The following is a 27,933-nucleotide window of genomic DNA, read 5'->3' on the forward strand; positions in this document are numbered from 1 at the left end:
AGATGCTTTTCAGCCCCAAATTGAAAATAGACCATTCCAACAGTAGATTACCTTAGCTATACTCGTTTCGTTTCCTGCCTTTCAACATCTCAATAAATGGAAAAAACCCCGACTCATTTACAGTAACTGCTATATTAACAGTATATGGTTTTACGGTAGCAAGTAAATTAAGTTTAAAATGCAAGTACATTTAGGTATTTAGCCCTATTTTCCACTGATAACATGCTCACATATGTGAAACGGGCATTAGTTTCGTATGAATGGCATGATTTTGACACTATTTGATTGTATACGGACGTTACATACACATAACACCTTAAGGGTTTCCGCTTGATTGTCGGAACGTATTCCCATGTTACTCATGATATATACACCACAGTCTTATGTGGTTTGTATGTAAAAGAAGCGACTCACCAATGAATTCACAACGTCTTTCTCATAACGCAGACCTGCTAAAAGCGGCGTAAAACCAAACCCACTCACAAACTCACTCCAAAAAGGCAGATAAAAACTCGTCACCCCCATGTTCTTAATGGAACCTTTCAAATGACCTTATCTTAGCCACACTATCGCTATCGTATTTTTTGTTCTAGGTCTGAAATCTATTGGCGCCAGTACCGTGTTCCAGTGACCACGAGAAGTTGATTTATGACGACTACGCTCATATAGTTAAAGGGACACAAGCCTGGACTTCTACCTGGCTGCACAACACTGATCACACATTATCTGTCAGGAGTCGTTTTTCTGGCTGACGCAGCTGAGCGAGGCGAGAGAGATTCGACTTCTATCTGTGAGGACTCCAGGAAGTAAACGTAGGTAATATATACTTGTATTTTTGTGACCCATCTTGCCAAATACAAAGAAGAAAGGAAACAGGTTGTGAGTTACGAAGCGTTACTACCGAAACGATCCCTATCCTCGTTTGAAATCCATGGAAACCCGATAGACTTTGGTTTTGAACATCTGTTACCATATGGAAATGGAGCTCTTTATAGACGTTGTCCTTTCGCCTTTGTCTAATTTCTGGTAAAAATAACTATGCAGTTTCATACTTTCCGTGTAGTATTTTGAAACTATACTTCTTAAGGTTTAATTTGCCATCCATTGAATTTTAATTCATGAAGTACCTGAGTAGCACATAGCAACTTTGTACACAGTACTAGCAACTAGAAGAAACAAAGCATCATCCACTGAAAATTAAATGTAGATATTTTATGACATACATAAGAACATGACAGGAATATTAGAACAGACCCGGCGACCATTCAGAGAATACAGAGAATTAATTTGTACTCAGATGTGACCACAAGATTGTGCTATGTTTTGTTAGGCCTAGCCTGAGGATAAAGCTCTGTTTCTCAGGCAATGATTCCGAAAGTAATGTGGAAGGTTCTCCATCTTGGGGAAAAATGGATATTTGTGAATACGTTCAAAATTTGTGTAACCGTATTAACAATATCGAATTAAAGTTAAAATGAGGAAATATATTCATGTTTATGCATCAGTTGCTGAAATTATTGTCATTTATTCAATTAATAGTAAGTCGTTTCTTTTCCAGGAAGAATTACTTCGATATTCTGGATAAAACAAAAATGCTAATTGTGTTCTCACTTCTCGTCTTGACTCATGTTTACAAAGCACAATCAACATGTGACGTTCACTATGATGCTTCCGGGAGGACTCTGATTGCGGACTGTAGCAAGCGACAACTCCAAACGGTTCCATTGCATCTCCCAAGAGACATTGCAGTGCTTAATCTCCAAAGTAATTACCTCACTCAACTGAAAAACAATACATTCTATCTTTACAGTAACTTAACTGCATTGATTTTGTCTGCTAATCATATTTCACAACTTGAATCACGAGCGTTTAATGGTTTATTGAATTTAATATCTTTGGATTTAAGTGGCAACGACTTACATGTGAACTCAGAGACTTACCCTGATGGTATTTTTAGACACTTGTGGAATCTACAAATCCTCAAACTGACGCCAACAATGGAAGAGGTCGGTTATGGAAAATTTCCATGTAATATATTTGAACATTTAGTAAACCTAAAACACCTCGAACTCAGTTACTGGCCAAACCTAAATCAGTCATTTTGCTTTCAACATTTACAAAAACTGTCTTATTTAAGTGTGACCGAAATTGACGACTGGTACGGTAGAGTATTACCAAATTCGACCTTTGTAATACTGAGTAGCACTTCCCTCACGACTTTACGTTTAAATGGACATATTGATGATATGGACGAAAATATATTTTCTCCACTTACACAATTGAAGACCATATTCATCCAAAACCGATTTTCCGGAAGAATGACGTTAGACAAGGCAATGAGATCTTTGCATTCATTTTCTGGAAGAAATATGACCACAATCAGTTTGCGCGGTATTCAGGACACCCGGTGGCGTATAGGATCTAATGATGAAGTAACAAGAACCATGATGCTGTATGTGTCAGAGATATGCGTGGACAAATTTGATTTGTCTCAAAACAGACTACGGATAATTCGCGCTGATGCAGTTTTTCCTTCACCATTTTACAATTGCTTGAAGAATCTGGATTTAAGTGAGAATTCCCTTTACGGTGATGGTGGATTGTTCTTTAAACTTCAGATTTTCAGAAATCTACAGGTTTTGAATGTTGGTGCATTGTCAAACTTGGATACAGGTGAATTATCAAGACTGGAAACTTTTCAAAAAGACGGAAAGGGATAGGATTAACACTTCACATGCCTCCTATGTTAGAAAGACTGGGGTTACACACTCTTGGCCATGACGACGTTAACTTTGAAGTCTTGCTCATGAATACAACCAATCTTCATACACTTGACTTTTCGCATCTCGGTTTTCAATACATACGAGGCTTTATAAAAGGTCTATGTCATGTACAAAAGTTGTATTTATCTCATGGGTCCTTTCACCCGTCATCGTTTGAGAACACAGATATCAGAACTAACATAAAAGAACTGTATGCTGACCATACTTATTTTCCACCGGGTTTCCTGACATCCAAGATATTTCTCGATATTCCTCATCTCCGAATACTGGATCTTTCTGGACAAGGAATGTTTCAGATAGAAAAACACACATTCACAAGCTTCACAAAATTGGAGTCGCTCGTTTTGTCTGAAAACACATTTACTTGCATACCCGAGGAAATATACAACATGAAAAGTTTAAAGAATCTTGACTTATCATTCAATGCATTGAGTTCATTGCCAGAGAGGGACATGAATGCGCTTGATAACATAGTTGAAAACTGGGAGGATTTCAATCTACATCTAAAAGGTAATACCTTCGTGTGCTCCTGCTTTTCTCTTGGATTTATTCAATGGCTACAGGCCACGAAAGTGAATCTGGATAACCGAGGCAACTATTCTTGTCTGACAAATGAGGGATTAACATCGAACACTTGGTTGTTCAGTATACATTTTCAGTACCACTGGAAAAAGTGTATAGGGCAGCGTTGGTTTACAGTTTCCATTGTGTTATTCCTTCTGCAAATCATGTCCATTATAGCTGCTTTTCTTTTGAAAAAATATTCACCTAAAATTGAAAACTTTCTGCTGAACAAATTCGGTTACAATAGTATTGAACCTCTGAAGAGAAAGGATTTCATGTTTGATGCTTACATCACCTACGAGAATTCAGAATATCAGTGGCCATGTCTGTGTCTGCTTCCGCAGCTACAGAGGCTAGACGATAACATAAGACTGTATTTGCCTGACCTACATGAGCTGCCTGGGTGTTCCAAGGCTGATGCCATTATTGAGGCATTGAGTAACAGCTGGAAAGTCGTCGTCGTAATCTCTGAAAGAATGTTCACAGATGAGTGGACACACTTCACTATTGTGTCTGCCGTGAGACTCTTTTCTTCCCACAATGATATCACTGGTCGCATTATTCTCTTGTACAAAGACGTGTCCCCGCAAGTGAAGGCAAGAGTTCCGATGCTGCTGCTGAATGTTGTACCAGAGGAGCATATCATAGACATCAGTGATGGAGATGAGTTTTGGTCAACAATTAGGCAACTGATAATGGAGGAGAATGGATCTGCTATTGTATTCTAACAACCTTTACAGCTGAAATCTGCTTGCATTTTATCTAATGACAATATAGATATGCCCTTTGTCATGCTATAAGCATCTAATGCATTTAACAGATACTGAGACACATGCATAGATTTATAAAGGCATCTTGTAACTGAGAAACATGCATTTTAACAGCTAATTCAAAATGAAGAAATGGATAATTAAACTTGTATTTATACATTTTTTACAAAACTGAGGCATTCAGGGGTGCTTTGTCTGACGAAGTAGAACCGGTTATGTTACGCTGAGGCAGTCCAGATCTGTATATATCTTTATTGTGTAAGTTGTCGGTCCTGTGGCAATCTGTTTCTGTCCTAATGGAGGTAGCCAAGGGGATGAGCGCCAGCTTCGCAAGGAATCACTAGCCGTATTCTTGTAAAAGCCATTTTGAACAAGAAATGTCCGTGGTCAAATACACAAACGATTGTTTGTCTGATTGCTTTCCAAACCCAAATAGGCTGCTAGACGTATATATGTCGACAGCAACAGTTGTTTACTCTTTAAGCCAACTCACTGTTCGTGAAGCAATCGTCCCTTGTTGTTTTGATTGTCTGTTTGTCTGGTACAGAAAACAAACTGGTGATTTGTGTTAATGTTTTTTTGAAATTTCTGTTCAAAATAGTTTAAAAACATTATTAACGCCGCTCATAAAATCATAGACTAAGCATTTGACAAACAGTAAATTCACTGAATTGTGAGGAAAATATCGAATTTTTTTCCTCACATAACAAAAACCTCACTTCGGACAATGCCTGAGAATGCCGACAATGAAAAGACACAGGAACGGCGATCATTCATAACTACAAGCACTTGTCTGTAATATTATGTATTCTGTGTATATATGCATACATTCTTAAGTATTGTGATACCGTGACTTGTTGTTATATATTGCTGTAGATCTTGTACTCTGTAAATCAATTTCCTACTGGATAATAAAAGCTTTTCTAATCTCATCTTATCTTACCTAATTATATACTTGTACGGAGAGCTGAATTTTTCACATCGATAATGCCTGCGAAATAAACGGTAAATAGAGGTATGTGGGTTAAACTAATAGAACCACTTATTAATGAGTTGCAAGACTCGGCCGATCAGACCAGAGACTTACTTCATTCCTTCAGGGTTTATATTCGACAGTCAGTTCTGTAACTTTAGTTCCTAAATTCGTAAATCTCGCACAAAATGCAAGAATGGCGAGTCTGTGTCATTCACAACTTCAAACAGTTCCATAACTGTCCATAACAAGTTCTCAGAACTTTCCCCCCAGTAATATTCCTTTTGAACCAGCAACTGCTTTTTAAAGAATGTTTTATGCAGTCGCGTGTAACAAAATTTGCATTTGCATTCTCTTGACAAACTCAATGTTTGAGTTTTAGGACAACGCCATTGGGATGTTACAAAGAAGCATCACACCCTATCCGCCGACGTGTTCTATTAAAGCGTGTGCCGTTTACTGGATTTACTGCGGAATTTTACAAATTCTTTTGGCATGATGTTAACAAATATTTGGATAAACACATTGAATCACGCCTTCAAAAGAGGTGAGCTTAGGTAAGCCCAAAACAGGGCCTTATAACATGTATTCCCAAACAAGATAAACCAAAAGACCAAATTAAAAACTACAGGCCCATATTACTTCTTAATATATCGTATAAACTAGCCTCGTCTGTAATTTCAGGGCGAATAGAACGTGTACTCCCGAAAATAATAAGCGACGATCAGAAAGGCTTCATGAAAGGTAGATAGATACATTGGTGAATGTACGAGATTGGTTAGTGACATTATGGAATATACAGACTATATGAATATACCAGGATTATTGGTAATGATAGACTTTGAAAACGTTTTCGATTCCGTTGAATGGACGTTTATTGAGAAATGTTTTTCTTTTTTTAATGTGGAACATCAATCTGGATTAAAACATTTTACAATAACATAAATTCTAGCGTCTTAATAAATGGTTTTGCATCAGATTTCTTCCACATGATTAGAGGCTGTAGACAAGGTGATCCTCTATCGCTATACATATTTCTCATAGTCGCAGAAGTCCTTGCCTACATGCTACGTCATAATAACAAAATAAAAGGGATAAAAATGTTAGACTTAGAATATTTGCTAACACAGTGTGCAGACGATACAACTATAATTTTAGACGGATCTGAACGTTTTTTTAAAAAATCATTAGAAGTATGCATCCTTCTCTGGTCTTGAAAAAAACATTGATAAAACTAAAATATGTGGATATTTCTAAATAATTCTCAAGTACACAGTATTGCAGAGATTATTATCTGGACTGGACGCAAAGACCTTTCAAACTGCTAGGTATTCTATTTCAACATAATAAGGCAGAAATGGTTGAAAGAAACTATAAAGATAAACTAAAGAAAATGGATAAATTAATGAAACGTTGGTCACTAAGAGATCTCACACCATTCGGCAGAATAACAATCTTGAAAAGCCTAATATTTCCCACACTCAGTTATTTATTTTCCTCACTGCAAAACCCAAAAATGAATACAATTCAAATGAAAAAGAGGCAATCCAGACAAAATTAAAAGATCTTTCATAATCAGAAACTATAAAGAAGGCGGCTTGAAAGTTCCAGATATACTAGAAACTATAAAATCTCAGAAACTACCATGGATAAGAAGGTTATTTACAACAAACTCTAAATTCAACAATATCTTAAATAACACGGTAAATACTATAAACCCAATAGAAATGGGCTCAAATTATCTGAAAACACACATCATCCGAAAACTTAAAAACCTTTTCTGGAAAGATGTTCTGGGAGCTTGGGCTGATTTACAAGAACGATACCCTTATAAGAAATATGACTTTTGCAAACAGTATATTTGGACAAATAACAATACAAAAAATGGAAGCAAATCTATATTATATGAACACTAATTAAAAGCAAAATTAATGTAAAATTTATAAATGACGTATTAAAAAATGATGAATCCTTTCTGTCTTTTTACTGAGTTTAAAGAGATGTATAGAGTAGTGACAAATGTCTTTGAATATGCGTGAATATTATCTTCAATAAAACAGTATTAAAAACAAAAAGCTACAATATTGCCAAAGCAAAGACATTTACCCTTTATTTCCCCGAATGTAAAAATACTCTATGAAAATAAGAAAGGCTGCAATATTTTCAATACAATGCTCCTAAACAAGGTAAACTCTATTCCACGTTTAGGTTATTACGGTAAATGGGAAAAAGACCTTCATCACTATTTTCCACCTGACGTATGGAATACCTATCATTTTGTACCATTTAGAGCTTTTCATAACACTAAGGAAAGAAGGTTTCAATATCGTATTGTCCACAGAATTCTATCGAAGCAATAAAATCATGTGAAATCTTAACCTTTATATGTTAATGTGTATCTTACTGTGCATTATAAGCTTGTGAGTGACTTTTAAATAATGACTATAACAGAGGCTGGTGGTACAAAGAACTATGTAGTTAACCCAGATTTTCCTCGCACCAGCTACAAACATATAAGCGAATGACATTACTGGTGCTTACCCACTTTGTCGTATGTACAGTCGCATGTCTCCCGAAATTCGGAATACTACTCACTGGGCCCAAGGCCGGGTGGGACAACTTAGGAATGGCCAGCGAGTCCTAACTTGACACACAGAAGGAAGCGAGCTACCAAGACATAATTTATATCATTGGAAAGATCTCGAGGAGATGAACCCAAAAAGTTCATGTGCCAGTGCGCTCACGTGTTCATAAGCTCACAAATGGGCTCTGAAAATGCATTTCTGCAGAAATTACTGGCAGAATTAATTTTTTCCGCAGAAATTTCTGGCAGAATTTTGGCAGAAATTTTCATTTCACTACCAGAATTGTCTTAATTGAAAATGATTAGACACCATCTTTGGATAATTCAATATGGACTTTCTTCAAATGATGTTGTTTTCTCCTGTAAACAACTTCAAGTGGGAGGGAATATGGTTCCCAGAAGTAGATCGCCGCACAAATCTTACAAGGCATATTTTAACATCTTATCAAGACGAAATGAAATAAAAATAATTTGATGATTTCTTTATACATCGTTTATTCACACTCTGTATTACATGAGTTTCATTGCGCTAAGTTGCAGTCATTTCATCTCTGACATGAGTCCCGTTGTCCCTTTGGTATGGTTTATGTATCTCTATTGTTTGTATAGTCACTCGAACTGTAAAATGGAACACTGAATTGTATATGGCAGATGTGTACTCTTGAAACCACAATGAAGCTGTCTTTCAAATAGTCTTGCAATAATCGAATCAGGATTAGGTGTCTTCCCCTTAAGACGACATTTGGTATTACAGTGAAAATCCTTTGATGTTTCGCCGAGGTAGACTCATGTTGTTTTAATGGATTAGTGAGGTGGGTTATACTATAAACTGAACTGCATAACGAAATCGGTGTTCATTTTCATGATATCAACTCACATTGTAATATGAACATGATATCAACTCACTGGTTGTTGATTTCCATTGGTATCAACTCACTGCTTATTGACTGACATTGATTAATTTCAGCTCACTGCTTATTGACTGACATTGATTGATTTCAACTCACGACTAACTGATTGCCTTTGACACTGATATTAAATCACTAATTATTTGTTTGCTTATTGATTGACATTGATTTATTTAAACTCACTACTACTGATTGCCTTTGACACTGATTTTAATTCACTATATTATTTGTTGATATTTACTCACTAGTTATTATTGGTATATATCCTGCTTATCCGCAATCCAATGCATCACTTTCGAAATGGCAAATCAGCAGTTAGAGTGCAAGTTCATTCCAACTTCACGTGGAGGAAGGTGTCTCTGTATAGATAGGATACATGTTTAGAGTGAGCCGCAAACACAATGCTGCATCGCGGATATCATGGATGTGCCTAGATAAGAACTGCACTTAAACTATTTCTACAGTTGAATGATGACATTCAAATGTATATAAATTATTTGTTATCGATAAACTTGTCACGGATAAAAATGTCATATGTATTTTAAGGGGTGTAAATAATGGTTCGTGGGAGTATTTAATTTATTTACCGGTTAACAATTTAGTATCATCCATCTGCTTAAAATCACACAGAACCTCCGTTGTTCTCCAGAGGCAGTCGACTTGAAAATCCTTGCATGCTCCACTGATTTGTTGTTTTAAACATCACAGTTGTCGTCTTCCCGGAATGAACTAACAGAACGAATCTTCCATAGGTAGTAGGTGAGTGTTTAGGTCAAGGGTTCTGATTACAGTATTATAATGTTGTGAACTGAGACAGGGATGCATGTATATACATATTGTATAAAACTTGAAATGTTTCACTTCTTCAAATCCTGCATTATGTTGTGTAATAACGTAATGCGGGTAGAAAACATGTGTTCTAGACAGCAGTAATAAACGATCCCGACAAATACCATCCTGTGTAAATACTCGTAATGGCTAATTATTTGGGAGAGTGTGTATTTGACCGTCCTTTCACCTGTATCAGATAATTTATGAGACACCTGCGTGTGGGCCACTTCTTGTTTATTCTAGGTAATTAGCAATCAGTGTGATCAACTGATCTGGATCTGATCTTGTTGGGTTTGGGGTATTTGCATCAGAATGACAATAACTGATTCATGATCAGGAAACTAAAACTATATACACTTCTGTTATTACCTCAAAGACCGGTTTGAGGAATTTAAGCAATTCATATCATCATGACATTAGATGTTTTGGTTCAGTTCTGTGTTGGACCTGTTCGATACACTATGTTTCAGGTGTACGAGGTCAGATAAAGTAGGTTGTATATATATATACAAATTATACAACAACGTCATGAACAGCAATTATGATTATATGTTTCATTGGCATTCTAGCATGCGGCTTCTTAATAGCAACTTCTTGTTCTTTGAATAAAGCAACGTGTGACGAGCGCTGTGAATGTAGTGGCTGACGAAGGGTACTACATACCATAGCCTACGAAGAACTGACCAAGCTATAGACTTCAATCAGCACCCGTTTTTTATGACTGTTTTTACAACTTAATCCGTCCTGCTTATCGGCTTCATGGCTGTGCTATTTATTGTTCTTACTTCCCACCTGGCCTCGTCCAATTATCTACCCCTTGTTATTCAAGTACACGATGTTTGTCACAGCATTCGATCATTCTAATCACTTGGTTTTTGTCACCGTAAGCTTGAACATGGTGTGAGAACCTACACAGAAACGTTGCTCTATGCAATTAACAAGAAGTTGCTATCAAAAAGACCGTATGCTTTTATTAGCAATTTTGCTGTCGCATTCCTGGGAAACTAGAGACAATTGTGAATGTCGTGTCACCACTGATTTTTTGAAATGATGTCAGTCACCCAGGATTCCTACAAAATATCGTGTTTAATTGTTTGAAAATATACCAGTCCTAATGATTCATTCATCCACATCTCTTGTTTACCTAACACTGCCGTTGCAATAAACAACCTATACATTGGATCAGTAAAAGAGCAAAACTTGCTTATGAAAATATCTCTTCAGGTAATGTGTTGAAACGGCTGGTTTGTGCACATAGATAGTGCTAAACATAATGTACCATTGCACAAATGAAATGCATAAAGTCAGTATTTTGAAGTCAGTGGTCCAACAAACTATAATGTCTACGTTCTATCGAAAAGGTATCAAAATTTTCTTAGATAAAATGGTGAATGAAACTTGATGAATACGTTTGGAAAGAGCTACGATATATACCTGCAAAACGCAGAGGTTGTTCGAGATTTATACAGTATTGTGATTTAAACAGTATTTTTTAAAATTTCCATTAATGTTTACATTTTTCATAATACACGACATAACAAAATGGAAATAGGATTAGCAAACAGGCCATATGGCCTATGTCAATGCTTCTCCGCATATAGTTCGTTATTATCTTGACTTAATTCTATGGAGCAGACATTAGGACATTAAAGAATGAATCAAAACAAAAGAAAATAAAGAAAATAAAATAAAGAACAAGACACCAAGTGCATTTTATGTTTATAGGTTGTTACTTGAATTCCGTAAAGCGGTTAGTTTCAGTTATATAATTCTGAACGGATTTTATAAGGTTTTCATTGTCTAAAGGAGATAAATCGTCATTGCCGTGAAGTATAGTATATATGCTGAGGTGGTTAAGGACAAAGTATCTCCTCGATGAATTTTCACATTGTTTTGTCACTGAACAACACGCTCCATGCTGTTGCTACCGAGATCATAATATATAGATCTTATCTATTTTATGATTTGTGTTGTAATACGAGTGTGAAAGGAAACGATTATTCATACAATAATATCATGAGAAAATATACCAATCACGAATTAAACGCATATGATTTGCACACCACCATATGATTTTAGAGCCTCACGTTAGTGACTTACATTCATATTGTTCTTTCAACACATTTTCGCTTCATGGATGACAACGTCTATATTATATAGGATGCGGCGTTTCAGTATAGATTATTATACCGTTGTCAAGCGAGACTGAGGTGCTGTAGCAGACTTATATATACATCAACATGGATTAAGCAGTTCAAATCCGCGGACACAAGCCCTCCATCAACAGAGATGAAGGATATCTCATCCCATCTGCATACAATGAACTGATAGCAACAACTTAGCAGAGCATTCCAGCCATGTATATTTTCTACCTCTTGGACATTTGACTTCCCCCCTGTTGTCACTGCTTTATTACCCTATCCTATAGTTGTTGCTGTTAATCCCTTTGATGCACGCCTACATGTTGTTTTACTTATTCCCTGTAAAGTCTGATCTGTGCAAAGAGTGGGCACCTGCTCCTTTTGATAATTATGATTACCCCCTCTCTAATAGAGTTTTGTCATTTGCAATGAATTATAGTAACCCTTATCGTAGATTACCCAGCAGCATATGTTTGCTTGGACACTGAGCCGTTGCCTACCTTTTCCTGTACCACATAAAATCTGCATGGTATGCCGGTTGATATTGTTATTTGAAATCGGCAGACAGTGCACACCTGTTGTTGCTGCAGGACAATGAATATTTCCGATACGACATTGTAAGTACTTGGGGGTGCAGACATATGACTTAAATATGTTTGCGCATGCTGCTTAATATCATATTTGTGTAATACCACAATATACATGGATAAACTATCAAACTATGCATCGTTTAGAAAAAAAAGTATTTTGAATACATGAAAGAGAATATTTATAAAGTTATAACTTGTGAAATTTAATTGTGCGGACCCAATGTATGTTTCATTACAAAGTTCTCTGTTAATGTCTTCCTACAATCAACAAAATATCATCATCTGGTGTTTAACTGAACCGATAAAACCTACTGGATAGACTGACTGACTGACTGAGTTTGGTTTTACGCCGCTTTTAGCAATATTCCAGCAACATCACGGCGGGGGACACCAGAAATGGGCTTCACACATTGTACCCATGCGGGGATTCGAACCCTACTGGATAGAACCCAAAAGACGTGTATTGTCCATGCGGCACCACCCGACATTGTTTTGGTGTTTTCCCCTGAGTGGCCGCTCTCTGGATTACGCAATTGTTAATTGCTGTGGCCACCTGGGACAACCGAACCGGGACGGTGGCCGCTTGTAGGGACAGCCCCATAAACAACAAATTATCAGGTGTGAAAACAATTAGATTTTCTCGGGTATTGTCACTTTGAACAGTGATACATTGTCGCTTATGTATTGTTTATCATCTCAGTTCGGTACGCTGGTCATGTTGAGCGTGTTGATGGAGGCATTTCTAGGAATATGTAAATGATCAAATATTGTTATTATGTATCTAGTATGTGTCCAAACATATTGGATGCATTTATATTTATAGGAAAAGACTGAGGGTTTTTCATGTTGTTCAGAATATATGATTTGAATACATGAATTAATTCACCTAAACTATATACAATGTATATATAGAGAGATGATATATATGCCAGGGTAGAGATTGCAAGCGGAGTCTGTACTGGTAGAAACTTATTATATAGAATAACCTATGCAAGTGTTGTTTGCCTACAGAAAATCAGGGTTTCTACCAGTTGAATTGGAAATTGTACTGGTAGAATCGGATCTGACATGTAGGATCCGATTTCAGTCTCTACTAGTAGGATACGGTGTCCTCCCATTTGTGAGAACTCCCAGTTGTGAGACACATTAATTAATGGTTCAGTGCACACAGGTGGTGCTTCCCCATCCCTACGATGAAAGTGGGAACAGCCCTGTTGTTGAACAGCCCTGTTATTGAAGAGTACCCGCCGGAGGCATAGTTCATTAATGAGTTAATTGACACAGAAGACATTGTTCGTTGAAGAGCATTTATTGTTTTCAATAGATACTGAATTACTGAAAAAGATTATCCTGAACTGGTGATATATTCTACTTGTTGAAGGCCTGCCATAATGGTGATCGGAAAGAGCAGTCAAAGGTTAATAAATACATTTGGATTAATTATTGTTACAACAGTTATTGCTAGATTTTTCAAACACGTAAATCTGAGTAGGTAAATTAATTTCTCTTTCAAATGATCACGAAGTTACCTACACAAAGTGTTTATTTTTTTAAAGCCATTTATCTGAGTAGGTTAATTACTTTATCTTTTAGAGTTTCATTAAGTTACCTCCACAAGATTCAGTTAAATAGCTAATCCATAATTAGCTGGGGTTAATCCATTCTATCAGATAGGGGAGTAAGGTGTGTTTTCTTTCCTAAGTACCTACTCCACTGTCTCACAACTGGGAGTCTCACAACTGGAAGTTCTCACAAATGGGAGTAGACCGTAGGATACTGGTAAAGACTGCGAAGTCTCTACTGGTAGAATCTCCGATCAGATCGCAATCTCAACCCTGAAAAATATTTATATATATATATAGGACACAGATCCGAGAGGATCTATCTCTGAAACATTTGGCAACAGGGCTCATGTCTAACATGAAATGACTGTAACTTCGTCCAGTGAAACTCATGTTATACAGAACGTGAATAAAAGATGTATAAAAAAATCACCATATTATTTTTATTTTCATTTCGTCTTGATAAGATGTTAAAATATGCCTTGTAAGATTTGTGCGGCGATCTACTTCTGGGAACCATTATCCCCTCCAACTTGAAGTTGTTTACAGGAGAAAGTAACATCATTTCAATAAAGTCCATATTGAATTATCCTAAAATGGTGTCTAATATTTTTCAATTAAGATAATTCTGGTAGTGAAATAAAAAATTCTGCCAGAAATTTCTGCGGAAAAAAAAAATTCTGCCAGAAATTTCTGCGGAAAAAAATAATTCTGCCAGTAATTTCTGCAGAAATGCATTTTCAGAGCCCATTTGTGAGCTTATGAACACGTGCGCGCACTGGCACATGAATTTGTTGAGTTCATCTCCTCGAGATCTTTCCAATGATATAAAATATGTCTTTGTAGCTCGCTTCCTTCTATGTGTCAAGTTAGGACTCGCTGGCCATTCCCAAGTTGTCCCACCCGGCCTGAGTAGGAAACTGACTGGCTGACTGACTGAGTTTGGTTTTACGCCGCTTTTAGCAATGTTCCAGCAACATCACGGCGGGGGACACCAGAAATGGGCTTCACACATTGTACCCATGTGGGAAATCGAACCCGGGTCTTCGGCGCGACGAGCCACCGCTTTAACCACTAGGCTACCCCACCTCCCCTACTAGGAAACTTAGTTGACGGACATCACCACAAGCTACCATTTGAAACACTCCTAAAATACACTCTTTAGCTCGACGCGAAGCAATGTCATTCAAGCAGAGCTGCAAAATATTTTCCCTCTGCTCAGTGACCCTAAATGACCCTAAGTTATACAATATCCAAATGTTTGTGGGTGAGTGAGTGAGTTTAGTTTTACGCCGCACTCAGCAATATTCCAGCTATTTGTAAATAATCGAGTCTGGACCAGACAATACAGTGATAAACAGCATGAGCATCGATCTACGCAAGTGGGATACGATGACATGTGTCAACCAAGTCAGCGGGCCTGACCAGCCGATCCCGTTAGTCGCCCCTTACGACAAAAATGGGTTACTGATCAATTCTAATCCGGTTCTTCACTGTTTTTGAATCTGTATCAGTTAGTGTTTGGTTTTATAAGTAATATGATGCTTGTAAGTAATTTGATGCCTGTTGATTAAAGCTGACGTGACATGAAGTATGCTGCTCTGAAACAAGCCATTTTGCACTTTGACCAGAGAAAGGTTTAACGGTCCATGACAGAGTGCCGTGGTCGTGAATCTGTCCTTTCTAAGACTGGAGGCTCAACGATAGCCAGATGTGATTCCAATAGTTCTTTAGCGAGAGCTTTGTGTGTGATGAAATGGGAGATATATGACCATTTGATGGCGTTAATGAACGGCAGGGGACAAAGGAGTCATTACCGACACATTAGGACCGTTCACATACCGTCATCAACGCTTACTTTAGTAAACCTACTACAAAAACAACAACTGCTATACTACTACTACTACTACAACAACAACAACAACAACAACAACAACAACAACAGCAACTACTACTACTACTACTGTTACGATTTAGAATTTACTGTGATAAAAGGCTTGTGAGTCCCCTTTAAACCTCCAAAAGAAAACAGAAACAAGTCTATAATATTCAATTATATATTGAATACAAAATAAACAATGCTACAATGAATGGCAGTACAGATTTCTAATACAATACGATTGGGCCACAAATCTAAAATATTAACAAAACGTCTATGGTCACCAAAGTATTGATCATTGTAGATATACTGATTGAAGTTTGTTGACAGCTGTTGAAAGTTCAATGTAGACGAGGCCTCTTGAGGGTTAGGCCTTCAAACGTCAATGTTAGCTATAGCAGACAGATGAGCGTAAATCCAAAATCGTCCCCTCATACATCTCAGCAACCACCCCTTATATACCAATTATACAGTTCCAGAGTGTTCTGACAAAAGACATGCCAGACCACCATCTTCTCAGAATTTCTAGAATCCCACCGAAGACTCCGGAAGCAAAAAACAAAGGTAGGTAACTCCTCAGCTTACTCGTAACAGTTGAAAATACATAGCCTAAGTTCAATACACGGTGTGAGTTCAAATCTACTTTCAGCGCTTTGAACTGCTGTGACCCATAGTATCTAAAAGTAATTAATGTGACAATATACTTAACACATCCTCGTACTACTACTACTACTACTACTACTACTACTACTACTACTACTACTACTACTACTACTACTACTACTACTACTACTACTGGGGCGTTTGTGTAGCCTTTTCGTTAAAGCCTCCGCTCGTCACGTTGAAGACCCGGGTTCGATTTCCCACATGGGTAGCGATTGTAGCATATGGCTCATTGTTAATATGATCACATCATCCATGAAATCTTAAAAATCTGCCACCATCCACCGCCACGTCTTCTCACATCGCAACCATAGGACGAACCTTCCGCACATCTGCATCAACTATGGCCTCCAACTACGACATCCACTACAGCGAAACATCTCCAACATCAGCAATAGTGCTCTGATACACCTTGGACGCCATTTATATAACGTGTCACATCATACAACATAAGATGCTCAGGTTGTGATAAAGTATTGTGTTAATGATAAATGCAATTGCTTTAGTTAGCATATATTTATATAGAAACAAGATCAACAATGCAACAGTATTAATGATAACAACTGAGATGATGATTAGGAATAACACTGAATTAGACCACAACGTCATCAAGACCATTCAGACGAACATTACAAGAGCCTTGACTTTTAAGTTTTCCCCTCGAAAAACAGTGAAAATATAAATGTTTCTTCCAGTTGAGTTTGACGAATGGGATAATAGTGGACATAGTTTTAAAAACCCAAATGCTTAGAAAGAATTTTACTTGGTTTCTATCTGACATTACAAAAATATCGAAAAAATCCAACCCAAATCATTCAACGATTTTGAACCCACGTGTCTCCACTTGTCTCAAATACTTGTCCGAAATAAATAAGAGGCTTTCAAAAGGACATTTTCTTTGGTTATTTCCGTCATGTTTTTTTTGCTCCTACGAGAGGATTAAAACCACTGACTTGACTCTATTGTCAACATCGGGAAAGTAGATGTCAGTAACATCTGGACCTTGAGGAATGATGAAGATTAGTTGATGCCAATTTCAGCAGATTTAGATGCCACACCTATGGACTTTCAACACGACATCCAGCACTCGACTGACAGAGGCTCAATGTGTGGGTGGTAAAATGAGTCTAATTTTCCTGTGTGATGGAAGAGTTTTTTTCAAACGCTGTGTTGTACTTGGTTTTCATTACAACAAATTCTGACGGTGTAATTCTCAACTTGATGTGCCAACCCAGACTTTATCTGTCACGTAGGCTGGAGGTGCTAATTACCTTTCTCCATGGTTTTAGAAGACCACGTCGGTGATATCGTAGGCCGACGAAAGAACAAAATGTGGTAATTACCACAAAAAAACCTCAAGATTTGATGTCACTGGCGCTGGCACCAAATATCAGCAGCTACATTTAGCGTAGTGATCGGATCTAGCATTCGTGGAACCTTGGCGCCACACTTGCAATTCCGATAGTAATATATGTCCTTTTTGCCGTCGTAACAATCAATGGCAAATATAAACACGCTTGTAAGTTACATGTACTTTGTGTATAATTACAATTTAGGGCAGGTACTTTTTGCTTGAAAAGGTCATGCATCCCTCCAGTAGAACTGGTATTTTATGGTATTCTACTTGGAAGTAAGCAGATATATATGTGCATTTGCTTACTTCCAAGTAGCATACCATAAAATACCAGTTCTTCTGTAGGGATGCATGACCTTTTAAAGCAAAAAGTACCTGTCCCAAATTAATACCAATATATATATTAGTGCGGGTATTCTTACTTGGTATCGTATCTATACCTCTTTTCACATTGAGCTGACATACAAGGGACTATTCATGCATGCAGTGAAATGTCAAGTTAGTTCACTGTTATATGTTGCACTTTGGTACACTTTACTATTATGCGTTGGATATTTCAGAGGTCGTTGCACATGAATCATAATGTGCGTGTACAGACGTGTCTTAGACTATCGGTAGCAATCAATGTGTACGTATCCCCTTGTAATTATTCAAACAACTATAATCACAATTCTTTGCCTTTTTGAATTTCGTATTGTTTACGCCGCTTTTCCACCCCAGTCAAGTCAACCTGTAAACAATTACGAAAAAACGAGCCGCAAACGAGCGTTGCATCTGATCCAACCTAGCCCAATCTGAAGACAAGCAACAACTTGCGGAGGTCGTGTTATAACCCGAGTTTCAGATCAGAACCTCACCCCAACCATCCCACCCACCTCTCTGTGTGTGTGTGTGTGTGTGTGTGTGTGTGTGTGTGTTTGTGAGTGTGAATAGATGTATGTATGATAGATTAAACATAACCATACCAACACCTCCATAACTGCAATTAGAACAGGGTCCACGTCACCCTAACGTAACACACACAATAACACTGTATAGTAACACTGCGTTAGTGTCGAGAATATTCACTGACTACTATCTAACGTCCTGCATAGCCAAACATTTCTCAACTTAATTACCATACTTCATAATCCGAACCTTAAAAAGGATATATTAAGTACTACGCAGGGGATAGTATGTCCCACGTAGGAGATACTATGTCCCACGTAGGAGATACTAAGTCCTACGTAAGAGATATTAAGTCCTACGTAGGAGATACTAAGTCCTACGTAGGAGATACTAAGTCCTACGTAGGAGATACTAAGTCCTACGTAGGAGATAGTATGTCCTATATGTCCTCGAATTACTTTGGAATAACTCCTTAAAGAAACTAAACCTCAGGATCGTATAGTATTCTAACCCTAAGGAGCGTGAAGGAGTGTTTGATCGCAAAAGGGTATCTTAACAATAGCGTCGTAGTGGGAACTTAAAGTAGATATAGTAGATAAAGATAACTTGAAATTTTTGGTCTTCGGCAGTATGTCCTACGTAGGAGATACTAAGTCCTACGTAGGAGATATTAAGTACTACGTAGGAGATAGTATGCCCTACGAAGGAGATAATATGTCCTACGTAGGACTTAATAACTCTTACGTAGGAGATAGTGACACAAACAAAATTTTCACCGTGGCCCTACTACGCTTTCGTACTTCCTTGTGTGTATCACTTCTAAATGCCATTCAAAGACCTGATCATTTTGTTGGTCATAAACATCCAGCAGGATATAGGCGGACACTCATTCTAGAGATACTGTGGTACGGGTGATGCTCTTGGTTTGAACTGGTTTCAACCTACCCGTGCTTCTTGTAAGAGGCGATTAACAGGTTCGGGTTGTCAGGATCGCTGACTTGGTTGATGCATGTCATCGCATCCCCAATGCGTAGATCGTTGCTCATGATGTCAAGCACTAGATTTCTGGGTCCCGACTCACGTATTAACGGAGTGCCGTCACATAGCTGGATTATTGGTCAGTGCGTCTTTAAGCAAGAAATAAACATTTCAGAAAAAAGCAAATTATAATTATTTATGAAAATATGTACACAATGTTCACGAGATCGGGTGGTCTAGCTCGGTACAGAGCTGGTTACTTTGAGTGCCTGGTGACTGTACAATTATCACACATTGTCTGTTGAGAGGAGCGATTTGTATGGGGGAACATGTCAATAGGAAAAGCAATAGGACCCGTAAGTAGGTCAACAGCACTTCGCTAGACCTTAGTTCTTCCGGTGACAAAAGCGCTCCATACCTTTTCGAATGGTCTCATGGTAGTTAGTTGTTATTATTAGGAGTTATTCCAAAGTTATTCGAGGAAAGGCTGTTTATATTTATAACATGTCGAGTTTCGCTGAGGCAATGACGAACCATAAAGGTAAACAATCGGTTGCTGATCATTTGCTAACAAGCACTGATTATTTGTGATAGAGCCTGTGATAGAGCCTGTGATAGAGCCTGCGGTCCGTGGTAAAGTGTTGGCTGTTGAGATGAACTCATTAGCATACCTGAGCCTCAATCTGCTAACGTGAGTCTGAAATCGAAATCCGAAAACGTGAAGTAGAGTGAATTTAATTTTACGCCGTTTAAGCAATATTCCAGCAATATCACGGTGGGGGGACCCCAGAAATGGACTAAATTAGTCTTGTACTCATGTGGGGAATCGCACCCGGGTCTTCGGCGTGACGAGAAACGCTTGAACCACAAGGTTACCCCACCGTCCCCGTAAAGTGGAAGGGGTGGTGGGGTGGCCTAGTGGTTAAAGCGTTGGCTCGTCACGCCGAAGACACGGGTTCGATTCCCCACATGGGTACAATGTGTGAAGCCCATTTCTGGTGTCCCCCGCCGTGATATTGCTGGAATATTGCTAAAAGCGGCGTAAAACTAAACTCAGTCAGTCAGTCAGCCGTAAAGTAGAATACACCTTTGATTCTGATTGGAAAATATCAGATGTCTTCACGATGTAAGACCAAAACTGTCCGTTAATGTATGTCGTACATCTGAATAATTCCCTTCTTTTTGTTTTGCACTGTTATGTGCATTGATTGTCATTAGCATCCTTAGCTGATATCCCGTTGAAATAATATAAAATAACACTATAATTCAATCTTGTATCACAATGGAATCGTTGCAAACTAACCTCAAACGGGAAGAAATCCTCCAACAAGAGATCGTAATGACCCAGACACTGATTGCAAGGACACATCTAAACACTGACACACAGTTTGAGTGGGTGAGTGAGTTTAGTTTTACACCGCACTCACAATATTCCAGCTACATGACGGCGGTCTGTAAATAATCGAGTTTGGACCAGACAATCCGGGGATCAACACCATGAGCATCTACGCAATTGGGATACGATGACATGTGTCAGCCTGCCTGCACTTAGTTTGATTAAGATTAAATTTATAGTCACATCGGCAGTATTTCAGCCATATCGAAACTAAATATGTTATAAATTCACGATAAATAAAGTTAAATGACAAAAAAAGACAGTAAATATGATTTCTAGACAGAACAATACACTATAGATCAAAAGCAACTGAAGGTGGATCACCATATTTGGGACCCTGGGCACTTACAGTAATTTTGCTACCTGCATAAACCCTAGGAGGATTTGCACTTTCCTTTCAGCAAATGTGATCAAATTCAGTCACGATTAAAATCACAAATATACTACGGTTACAAAATCTTGTAGGTTTAACTTAAATTTGAATGGTTTGGGAATTACGACTAGCAATCAAAAAAAAAAAAGTGATCAGTAAGAAATGACCATCATTTAATGAACAAATCGTAAGTTAATGTGGTGAAATGCTTAACCAAATATTAAGATGCATTAAACAATAGGAATAAAATCAAATGTTCAAAAAGCCATAATGAGTAAATCAGTCTTTTGTTTTAAATAAATATCTTTAAAATTTATTACTACGATGAATGACAAGATTCTATATTATAGCACCAAAGGGTACGCTTTGATTTCACACCAGCGCGAGCATGGGACAGACGAGAGAGCAAAAACAAATTAAATGAAACGATTGTTTACGACGGAGAAGCCTGATTTCCATTTGCAGTTCGGGTCTCAGTGGGTGAACGATCAAATAAATAAGATAATTTTATTTGTCTGCAACCACTACAGCTTTCTTAATGACTCCCACGACCCTACAGCATCATATAGATTTACAAGGAAGCGTGGTGTAAGTCAGCGGAAATGTACACGGAAAACATTGAGTCGTCTAGGGTTGTTGCTTGCTGAAACATATAACACTGAATAATGATTTCTATATTGCTTAGACTGTAAATCTGCACATATGTTATGATTGAATGAAAAACCAATTGTTGGTTGGCAAGTAAAACAAAGACGAAAGACAGACCGCTGGTGTTTGGCTCCAGCGCCAAGGCTGAATACGTTGGCAGAGTTAAATGAAACTAAGAAGATTGTAATTGGCATTTAAGGGAAAGGAGGTATAACATTGCATAACATACCCAGCCTTTCATCTGCTATGATAGCCCAGTGGTTAAAGCTTTCGCTCGTCACGCCGAAGACCCGGGTTCGATTCCCCACATGGGTACATGTGTGAAGCCCAATGCAGTGATATTGCTGGAATATTTATTGAACCATACTCTCACCCACTCACTATGTGTACATCACCTCCAGCCAAGGGATCACCTTTAATATAACAACCATAGTCATTTGACTCGTTGTTTCTCAAAGTCACTTACTCACTAACTACATTTTCATCAGCTGATGGTGCCACCACAATTTTGGCAGTGATCCATTCAATGCTCTGGTATTGTAATGTCTTCGTGAGCGATGACAAACATGTGTTGGAAGAACAATATACACAACCTTCGAAGAAAAACCTATTTTTGGTAAAGCCCTAAATGTCTCTTTCAGATAATGATGATACAAAGTGTTCGGGGCGATGGGGTAGCCTAGTGGATAAATCGTTCATTCGTCACGCCGAAGACTCAGGTTCGATTTCCCATATGGATACAATGTGTGAAGCCCATTTCTGGTGTCCCCTGCCGTGATGGTGCTGGAATATTGCTCAACGCGGCGTAAAAGTCACTCACTCACTTAAAGTGTTCACAAACAGATGAGCATATCCTGTTCCCCAACAGTGACGTCCATTACAAAATCAAGTGTTCACCTGAACCAAAATACAAAAAGCACGAAACGAATGGTACGAATCAAATTAGATAATTGCATCGGACATAAGTCTAATGTGTCAGATTTGAAAATGGCTTCTACATATCTTTCATGAGACACTTTTTAAACGTTTGATGGGGCGAGGAATGTCGCAACCATGCATGGCCCCTCAACTTTGAGCAAGTCAGTGAGTGAGTTTTAGTGGTATTCCAGCAACATCACGGCGGGTTTGAGCAAGTGTCGCATGGCACATTTGAAATCTTTGTAAAAATCATGATTAGTCATTTGACACATACTGTACATTTGACTCTAATGTGTTTAGAATTCTGGTTTAATCGAAAAATGACTACAATCTTTGCGAGTTTTGTGTGAAGACTAAGAATCTGGACACATGAAATGGGCATCGGTCTCAAGAGAAACTATTAAAGGTCACATAAACCCTAGGGGTTAAAAATACATAAATCACTAACTGGCATCGTTATAAATGAAACCCCGTCATTAAAACTACTCATTTCGACCTTTAATTGACTTAAATCGACCTTTTTGACAACAGTGCACAATTCTCACCCGCGAACGAAATTTCAACCAATCAGAGCGGCGCGCATCTGTGACGTCATATGAGAATAGCTTTGAGGGCCGATGCAGAATTCATCTACATTTTAGGGGTTAAATTATCTTGTTTACAGGCTTGTATAAACCTGAAATCGTGACAATTGTTGTGGAAAATGAAAGCTATATGTTCTCACAATCTACTGTCATTTAATTTTGTCTCCTGCTTTGCCTAGTTTCCGAGTTACAACTTGTTTTCATAGACGATTCTGTCAAAATCGATTGGTGTCGTTAGGCCCTATTTGTATAATGACTGATTCAAATTGATCCCATTTCTGTGTTTTTTGACCTCGATATTTAATCATGTCATGTAAAAATCTGTTTGTATTCTCAAAACAGTGTCGGCCCATAAGTTTTCACATGCAATACAGCAATTAATACTCCCTTGTTGTAACCCGTGTTAGGTGGTATATACCTACATATGTTATTTGTCATCATTCACTTGATGGTCAGTTAATGAATTTATAACAGGTATAATTAGTGGTAACACACTTAGATTACCCGACAAAGGTTCCCATTTGGCATTTCCTGTGTCTGGAGTAAATATTCAACATTATAAACATCGATCAAAGGATTAACCGATAACACGCTGATTAATTAATTACTTTTATCTTACACAGCGGAATTGTCAAAAGGTAGTGTTTATGTATGTAGATTTACTAATCTATACTGAATACACTCTGTCGTGTCTGTGTCTGCGTAAAAACAACGTCCTTCTTTCAAAGGATTAACCGGCAATACATTGATTGATTGCCCATTATTGGCTAACTAAATTACTGTTTTTAAAGAAAGGCGGACATTATGCAATTAGTTGCCAGGTGTGCTATCTTGGGTGACCAATGAGACTATACACCAATACCTGAAAAGATTGATCACTTTTTCGTATATTAAACTGTTAAAAGACACATCATTTGGAACAGATTTGTGGATATTGATGGATACATTCCTCGAACAAGGTAATGGCCTGATATTGTTCCTATAACTTTAATCTGTTTTAATTTTAATATTTGCATTTTGTTTTTATTCATTTGTCGTAGCATATCAACAGAATCATTGTTTTCGCCGTGAAGTGTAATGAGACAGACAACATGCACTAGGGGGTGTGTGCGAATTATGATTCACATTGGCAAACTATATAATGTCTAAATATTACAGTTCTGTTATAAATTCACTATAAGTATTCAGCAGATCGTCTGCTTTTTATTTAGTTTCAAAATGCATACAAGTATTTAATTAGGATTATAAGACAAAATATAAAGACGCACATTGACTAGTATCTACATACTGGTGAGTGGACATTAACCATGGGAATGTAGCAAGAAATTTATCGCGCAGTATTGTGACTTCGACCCCCACCTCGCTTCCGTGGAAGAAATCGTTATGTTATAAGTTGTGTCATGCAAAATCCGTTTGGTTATGATTCCAATACATATTTAACTACGAGTAGAAAGTAGTCTTGATTTTCTAACTTGATGAAAACAAACTATAATCTCATTAATTCTAACAGATGTTTTTATTTTTAAAAATGGCGGCGCCCTGTCGGGAACATCCGCCAGTCTGAGGATAAATGCTATTTAGGTTTGTTTTCACCGAGTTAAAATCAAAACTACTTTCTACTGGTAGTAAATATGTATTTTATTGATAATAATATGATTTTGCATGACATAACGTATAACATAACAATTTCTCTCCTGGCAGCGAGGTGGGTGTCAATATAATACTACTTACAATATTATTGTTACTTCGACCACAACCTCGCTTCCGAGGAAGAAATCGTTATGTTACAAGTTGTGTCATGGAAAATCTTTATGGTCATCAATCATATGCATATTTTATTACAACTAGTAAGTAGTTTTGATTCTTTAACTTCCGTGAAGCGATCTGAACACAAGTAAGATATCGTTTCAGGCTTCCACAACGCTCGCTTCGCACTCACAAACATAACCCATTTAGCACGAACTGCGGGGTCCTGTGGAAATCTGTGCATGGGGACACCATCGCCCGACCCCTAGGAGCAATTGACGACAAAGCAACGATTCGGCATGTCTTCGTTGATGTCGAGAAATCATCAAAATGATGAGGGTGCTACACATTTTCTATACAACTAACTGAAAATCGTTCCTCATATGACGTCACTGCAGTGCTCTGGCGACAGAGTTACGTAACCTGTCTGGGGTTTCGTTGGCGGGCGAGAGGGAAGCAGGCGACTTTTTTGGCCACTTTTAATCGCTCGGTATTAATTAACCACAAGTTTTTAAAGAATAAATTTGGTGTTCCGCATAAGACTAACCACAAATCTTTCATATGTAATGGTTAAAAGAGTAACAAAATACAAAGTTTAGTGGTTCTTTAACATCTCCAAATCGGGTAATGAGTTCAACACTAACAGGTTAAAAAGCTAAAAAAAAATGTCATAACAAAACAGTGATCAAACCCAAAATATGTTGTTATTTTCAGTAACGTCAACTTCATGTCTCTTTATATGAAGGAAGCACAATTATTTTATACATGTTTTACCAGACGTTTCAATAAAATTATGGAGGTAAAACAAACGTTAAAGCCAAAACGATTGGATTCATTTCTATCCTGCATTAGGTCATGTATTTTATGCTACGGTAACATGTTATTCGATCGCACGCTTACTTCATAGGAAATGGCCATCATTGCTCTCTAAATCTGTCCAATCAAAATTAGCCTGTGGTGCCTTGGATGTGGTAAACACATTTATCTTCGTGTAGTCAGTATTAACGAAGCGTTTTTGGTACCTTTGGCATTTGAGTTTCTGTCACTGTCATATCCACTTTCCCTTTTCTACTTTGGAAATCAACAATCGTGACATGTCGTACGGGTTATTGTGTCTGGGCTTCGGCGTGAAAAAGTTAATTTCCTTCATGGAATTGATATTATGATTACAGTGCATTGTTAGATTCCTGGAACTGCATTTAGCTATACCAGGCGTTGAAAGGATCACTTTTAGGCCAGTCAAGCGTTATGTGCTATTGATCTGGTATATAACTATTGTATTGCAGTGGTGTAAACATTAAACGCCAGATATCACATGAATGAACCACGTGATGTTATAAATCGTCTCGTGATTATGAAACGAGATGCAGATGAATATGACCATAGATTATATTTTATATATTAGAATTTGTACATGATATAGAGTAATATTTCTTTTGTTAACATTCAAGCCGTACCCCAACACATCAGAAATGGGTTTAAACACACTGTGCTTATGTTTACAAAGGAACCCAGTATTTTGGCTTGAAATATTTAACCACAAGGTTAGCCCGCCGCCCAGTATCAGATTATGAAGTTTGTTTAAAGCCGCACACAGCTATATTCCAGCTATATGTGTCTTTAAATAATCGAGTCTGAAAGTATTCAAGTAATGATACATGTTCTGTCTCACACACATGTAGGCCTTCGTTTCAAAAACAGTATGTGAAATGAACTGTGATACTGTCCGGTCCATTTCTACATTTTCTTTTGATTTATCCCTACATTTGCTGAAAAAAACTTCGAAAGCTTTGAAAAAGAGAGGAACCCCATGATTCTTCACTATGATTTTCAGATTTATATAGAATGTATCCAACATATACATATATACCGAACGGGTTTATATCATAAGTATGTGGTTGAATGAAAAATGCATGATCCCGCTCCCTTGTGAGCCAAGACAGCTGCCTGGCACCGTCGGGACATGGTGTTTATCAGGGTGCTGACAGGATTCTAATGAGTTCATGCTTCTGTTGATTTCATTTATACGTTTGTTTCATGAGAATAAGTATTCACATGAATAATACTTTTATTGTTTACAGAATGAAAGTATTTGGACTCCACAAAAGCCGAAAAAAACACGCGTTCCTGAATTTGAAAACTGTAAACTAATGAATCTAATCTCAAAATGGCCCATGATACTTCAAGTATCAAGGAGCACAAGGATCAAGTTTCATTTTCCAATATGAGCATCATTTCATCCAAGAACCTTTTGCAGGACGTTACATTTGTAGCTCATGATGTAAACTATACCACTTGTGGATGCCAAGACTCACAATCCGTTAGAGACATCTATGCATTAAATATGACTTTTTGTAATGATATCAGCTATTTGCAAAAAGGTGATGGTCACCTAGAGAACGCAACATGAATATTGTAATGGTGCGAAAGACTATGCCCTTTGCGTAAAACCAGAGGTCAGCATTATATAGAAAATGAATACCATGTACTATTTATTTGTAATGCTTATGATAAGTTTACTAAAGAACCACGTACTCATTACTCTTTTGTAAATCTTTTGCAAAACAAAAATGATGCTGTTATATGCAATGTTGGCCTTTACGTATATCATGTACAGAAATTGATAACCTCCAGGATGTAGAGCTGCAAAGTTGTTTTGCGGACCAACTTATCACAGTGTCAATCTGATTGCATTATGGGCGAGGGTCTATGTACTGAATAAATACTGTCTGTCTGTAATGATGCTGATGTAATTCTTATCTTCATTTGTACCATACGTTCCCCATGCCCGTTCGTTTAT

General features: G+C 37.7%; 2 protein-coding genes across 3 annotated transcripts; both read left to right on the top strand.

The window, feature by feature from the left end:
- Positions 1-598: 598 nt before the first annotated feature.
- Positions 599-2,730, top strand: LOC124266917 (leucine-rich repeat-containing protein 4C-like). 2 transcript variants are annotated; one of them, XM_046701761.1, is made up of 2 exons: positions 599-816; positions 1,559-2,730. In XM_046701761.1, exon 2 carries the CDS (start codon positions 1,593-1,595, stop codon positions 2,718-2,720), a length of 1,128 nt encoding a protein of 375 aa, XP_046557717.1. In that variant the 5' UTR covers positions 599-816; positions 1,559-1,592; the 3' UTR covers positions 2,721-2,730. The 2 variants fall into 2 exon arrangements, with proteins under 2 accessions (XP_046557717.1, XP_046557718.1); XM_046701762.1 differs by having other exon boundaries at positions 599-812.
- Positions 2,731-2,734: 4 nt separating this feature from the next.
- Positions 2,735-4,348, top strand: LOC124266916 (toll-like receptor 4). Its single transcript, XM_046701760.1, has one exon. The coding sequence runs from the start codon at positions 2,735-2,737 to the stop codon at positions 4,073-4,075; it is 1,341 nt and encodes a 446-aa protein (XP_046557716.1). The 3' UTR covers positions 4,076-4,348.
- The last annotated feature ends 23,585 nt before the right edge of the window (positions 4,349-27,933 follow it).

The sequence above is a fragment of the Haliotis rubra genome, unplaced genomic scaffold (assembly GCF_003918875.1).
Source record: "Haliotis rubra isolate DU_JTF1 unplaced genomic scaffold, ASM391887v1 Scf129, whole genome shotgun sequence".
NCBI lineage: Eukaryota > Metazoa > Mollusca > Gastropoda > Lepetellida > Haliotidae > Haliotis > Haliotis rubra.